We start from the raw sequence: 5199 nt of genomic DNA on the forward strand, positions 1-5199 counted from the left end.
TTAATGTAAGTCTTGCTATCGATAACAAATGTCTCAAAAATACTCATTAAAAAATTTATTTTAGAAAATAAATTAAAATTTTCAATTTTCAAGACACTACACATTTGTATAAAAATTTACCGGACTACTATTTAAAATCTTAACAGAGAGACCCAAAGAATACTCGTTGTAATTTCCAATTAAGCTAATGAAATCTAATTTTTAGAGGGAGAAGAAAAAATAAATGAGAAAGGACAGGTGAGATGTATAGATATAGATGCTTTTCGATTTGGTTAACGTGGGAAAGTTGTTCAAGAAAGAGATGGTTCTTTCTTTCCCTATTTTTACCACTTGTTATTTAAATTCATTCAATAAACATATCAAAATAGAAATATATACATACACTGACAGTACAATTTGAGTCTGAATAATTAATAAATTATGTAACGCAATAAAAGAAAAGGACTTTCCTCTGTTAGAAGCAAAAACAAATATAGAAAAAAATTTCATTGTCCAATTTTTTCAGTGATTGAAACAAAAGTTAAAATACCAATATCGGTCGGTCTAATTGTGATTGACGCTGAACTTAGTAAAAAAGATTACGGTTCGATTCCACGCAAATATGTTTGGGAGGGGACTGAAATCACTCGATGACAAAATTGTCTTCCAAACTAAATTAAGCAGTTCAGTAAGCCGGATAATATTGATGAAAAGATAAAATAAAAAAATAATTAAATACATAGATAAAGAGAGAGAAAGTGAAACAAGTTGTAATATTTTGTTTTGTTAGAGAGAGAGAAAGAAAGAGAACAATGAAGTTGCTTTCTTTTTAGCTTGTTGAAATTTGCCTCGTCTATACTGTATTAGGCAGTTAATACAAATCACAAAGATCTTTCAACATTTCTCTTTCTTTTTCTTACTATTTTTTCATTTTTCTTCTAAGTTCATGCTTCTGAAACTTTCTTCTTTTTCTTCTTCTGTTGTTTTTGTTTTTGTTTTTCTTGTTGTTCTGTGGAGTGAGTGAATTTGTTAAGATTGTGAAGAATGTGGGATCTGAATGACTCACCCGATCAGAGAAAAAATTATGAATCAGAAGCAGAAGGTTGTTCAATCGACGGTGATGAAGTTGATGAAAAAGGTAAAAGAGTTGGATCTATTTCAAATATTTCAAATTCAAGTTCATCTGCAGTAGTTATAGAAGATGGATCCGAAGAAGAAGATGACGGTAACGGCAACGGTAACGGTAACCGATTGTTGAAGAAAAAAGGTAGTAAGATATTTGGATTCTCAGTAGATGATGATGATGATGATAGTGAGTGTCCACCTGTGACTAGACAGTTTTTTCCGGTGGAAGATACTGAGATGACAGCGGTGGTGGATTCTACTTCCGGTGGTGGCAGTAGTGGTGGTGGAGGTTCTTCTTCTTTTCCACGTGCTCACTGGGTAGGTGTAAGATTTTGTCAATCGGAAACAGTTAACGGCGGTAAATTAATTGAAAATTCTGCTTCTCAACCGTCGAAGAAGAGTCGTCGAGGACCAAGGTCCAGAAGTTCTCAGTATAGAGGTGTTACTTTTTACAGAAGAACTGGTCGATGGGAATCTCATATTTGGTTAGCATTTTTTCATCTTCCATTAATACAATACCAAAAATAAAATTTAAATTTAATTGACTCGCTGATAAGAAATTGATTCATATTCCGCAATAAAGTGAATTCAACTCCTGACAGTCTGAGAGGCTCGCCCTCAGACTGTCAGGCTGAAAACCTCACGTTGAGGTTTGTGTTGACCTATTCGAGAATTCAACTCACCTAAATTATTATATAAAGTATACAATTGAATTGATTATTAATGACTAGTTCATGAAAATTTAATTTATTTGATGATTGTTTTGGTTGTGTTTGTGTTGTAGGGATTGTGGAAAACAAGTGTATTTGGGTAAGTATTAATATTTCTGTATAAGATCAGTTACATATGTGGTAGTTATAAGTGGCTAAAAAAATTGTTTTTATTTTTATTTTTTTAATAATAAAAATAAAAACTGTGGGGAAATTTGAAGGGATAACTTAACTGATGAGATGGTTTTGTCTGGGTAAATTTGTGTAGGTGGATTTGACACAGCACATGCAGCTGCACGGTGAGTTACCAACCTTAATTTAATTCAAATAATTCAAATTGAATTTGCATATGCATAGTATATAGTAGTAATATAGTGATTTTATGGTTTGGTTGTTATAAGTAAAAAATGCTTATTGGTTTTTTCCGTACTCAGTGCATATGATAGAGCGGCAATTAAGTTCAGAGGAGTAGAAGCAGATATAAACTTCAACATAGAAGATTATGAAGAGGATTTGAAGCAGGTGACTCTTTCTTAAAAGCAATTATCTTCTAATTTTCTTATAGTTTTCAATTAATTAATTATACTAATTACTTTTATCTTGAATAATTGACGTAATTTAGATGAGCAATTTAACTAAGGAAGAGTTTGTGCACGTACTTCGGCGACAAAGCACTGGATTTCCAAGAGGAAGTTCTAAATATAGAGGTGTAACTTTGCACAAATGTGGAAGATGGGAGGCGCGGATGGGTCAATTCTTAGGGAAAAAGTATATATTTCTATATCTTCTATATGAATTTTTTTATAAATGTTTGTTGATGCTGTTTTTATCTGTATAAATGACATATAATAGTAACGATTAATTTGATTAGTTTGATTCGATTTACCAGGTACGTTTATCTGGGTCTATTTGACACCGAGATTGAAGCTGCAAGGTATTTGCTTTCATAATTTCTTTCCAATTTGTTGTTCCCCCCTTTCAATTACAAAATTGTAGCCAAAAATTTTATAAAGTTCATGCTAGGGTTTTGAATTTTTGTGGCTCATTTTGTTTAAGGGCATATGATAAAGCAGCAATTAAATGCAATGGCAAAGAGGCGGTGACCAATTTTGATCCTAGCATCTATGATAATGAGCTTAATTCTGGTAAGCACTTTCTAATTGAAACTCTTTGTTTATATGTTATATTCACATTAACTTGTATATAGTTATTGAAATTGAAATGCGCACATTATTGAGTTGCAGAATCCTCAGGTACCGCTACCGCGAATCACAATCTGGATTTGAGTTTGGGCAGTTCGAGTTCTAAAGGTAGCAATAATCAAGCATTTGGAAATCACAACACAAATGCCGCCACTGATCAGTATATGGCGCCTGAATCAAATTGGCGGAATGGTGGAATCAGGCCTAAGGTAATTAAGTGCAATCTAACTATTCTATAAATTTTATTTATTTATTTTTCTGTTGAATTTTAACTGAATCGCCATTTAAATTCAGCCGGTGAATATACTACCAAAACCATGTGGTATGAGTAACATGGAAGCTTATGTAAGGGATGGATATGGAGAGAATGAAGCCTTGAGAATGCTAAGCCAAACTCATCTTCAATCTCCAGTCACTAATGAAATGCATAGATATGGTCCCTACAGATCACCTGTTGAACACCACCACCCTCAAATGCTTCGCAGTTTTCAACATCTTCACCCCTCAAATTTTCATGTAGGTACTTTTGTTTAATTACTTTAGTCCAATTAGTACTTAAAATTGTACTAGTATGGTTGTTCAATTTAATTTTGTAATCAATGAAATCTTATATGATCATCACATTACACAATGATCCTTTTAATATCTTGAAATTCTCTCAAAAGGACTAATGCAATTGATGTTTGAAACATTGATGCATGTTTAAATTTGCAATGAGTTTTGCAAAATCACAATGAGCGAGTGTGATTTTGACTAAATCTCTTATACTCCAGGAGTTTCACTATGATTTCGTCAAATTCACTGTGATTTCAAATCTATATGTCAGGTTTCGAGTAGCAGCAGCAATGGAGGCCGAATTGGAAGTGATTTAACATTATCAATGTCCGATCAACAAAAGTGGCAAACGGGGCCTCCACATTTGTTAGCAACTGCTGCAGCATCATCAGGATTCCCACCTCAGATAAGACCATCTACTTCTTCTCAAGGTTGGCTGCAGAAAAATGGGTTCCACACTCTCATGAGACCCTCTTGATCCCTTCCATCAACAAATATTTCTTCATTTCAACCTTGCCATTTTTAATTAAATTTACATTTAAATAATCTTCTCTTATCTTATCTTATCCCCCTTATTATTTATATTTTTTAATTTCTCTTGAGTATGTACAAATTAATGCGGTTTAAAATTATTACTAGTACAAAAACCATAACTTTACTATTGAGGTGAAAGAAGTGATTAAAGTTTGCCAAATTGGAAACACTCATTGGTCTTGTTTCTGAGAGTGAGTCAAACTAAAGAAACGGACGAAATCTTTAACTAGATACTCTACTACTTCTACATAGATATTATGCTTTCTGACTAAAATATTTCTGATTTTTATTTATTACACTATGTAGTAGTATAAAAATAAAACTTACTATTGCATTTTATTTATGTGTTACTACTATGTTACTACTTACTACTAGCTAGTATGTTATGTTATGGTATTTATGAGAGCACCTATTCATTTCTTAATTTGGGATGAATTGCTATAAAATACACGTGGTTGTCAATTTGGCCTTAAAAACTTTACTAAGGAAAGATGCTATAGCCTTTGGTTCCTTAATAAGGTAACACAGGTTTTGTTTAGCTAGGCAAAAAAAACATTGAGACAAATAATGTAAAAATGTAAAAAAAAAGGGATGGTACAAAATGTGGTTAATTTTTTTTTGGTTTTTTGGGGTGTCTTGGAAATATGAGTGGATGGTGATGAATAGTCACAATCAAGGGTGTCCTTTGAATCAGTTCTCTTGTTCAAAAGCAGTCAGACAAAGGCTATAATGACGAGAGGGACCTATCATTGTTCGTCTAAAGCTACAAAAGGACACTGATACAATGTGTGTGAGAGAGAAAAATTATGCTACCAAAAGGGTATAAATGGTGAAGGGGATCCATGGCTTCAGAGTTTAGGACTCTGTCAAAGTTTTAACTTTTACCAAAAAGAAAAATGGCAAATTCTGGTATGCTTCACTTTGGAATAAGTATCCCATACATAAAAAAAATATTGTAAACACAATATTTCAAAAATAGAAGTTTGCAATCATCTTTGTTGTTGACTAAGAAAATGACTATATTGATATTAGTTTGGTGTATAAATATATTGAAAACTAAAAATATTTTATTTTAAGATAAATATCTAATTACA

At 32.4% G+C, this 5199-nt stretch overlaps 1 protein-coding gene across 6 annotated transcripts; it reads left to right on the top strand.

Annotated features, from left to right (window-relative positions):
- Positions 1–729: 729 nt before the first annotated feature.
- Positions 730–4334, top strand: LOC123905848 (floral homeotic protein APETALA 2). 6 transcript variants are annotated; one of them, XM_045955607.1, is made up of 10 exons: positions 730–1589; positions 1889–1914; positions 2083–2113; positions 2249–2336; positions 2437–2582; positions 2704–2748; positions 2871–2959; positions 3059–3225; positions 3311–3532; positions 3843–4334. In XM_045955607.1, the coding sequence occupies exons 1-10, from the start codon at positions 1024–1026 to the stop codon at positions 4047–4049; spliced, it is 1587 nt and encodes a 528-aa protein (XP_045811563.1). In that variant the 5' UTR covers positions 730–1023; the 3' UTR covers positions 4050–4334. The 6 variants fall into 6 exon arrangements, with proteins under 6 accessions (XP_045811563.1, XP_045811561.1, XP_045811567.1 ...); XM_045955605.1 differs by having other exon boundaries at positions 740–1589; positions 2686–2748; XM_045955611.1 differs by having other exon boundaries at positions 740–1589; positions 3311–3536.
- The last annotated feature ends 865 nt before the right edge of the window (positions 4335–5199 follow it).

This window comes from Trifolium pratense, linkage group LG2 (assembly GCF_020283565.1).
Source record: "Trifolium pratense cultivar HEN17-A07 linkage group LG2, ARS_RC_1.1, whole genome shotgun sequence".
Classification (NCBI taxonomy): Eukaryota; Viridiplantae; Streptophyta; class Magnoliopsida; order Fabales; family Fabaceae; genus Trifolium; species Trifolium pratense.

Bases quoted from the DNA above. Each gene is read 5' to 3' on its own strand.
- LOC123905848 (XM_045955605.1), top strand. From the start codon at position 1,024: ATGTGGGATCTGAATGACTCACCCGATCAGAGAAAAAATTATGAATCA. The intron at 1,590-1,888 runs GTTAGCATTTTT...TTTGTGTTGTAG, and splicing joins CGATGGGAATCTCATATTTG to GGATTGTGGAAAACAAGTGT. The intron at 2,337-2,436 runs GTGACTCTTTCT...GACGTAATTTAG, and splicing joins ATGAAGAGGATTTGAAGCAG to ATGAGCAATTTAACTAAGGA.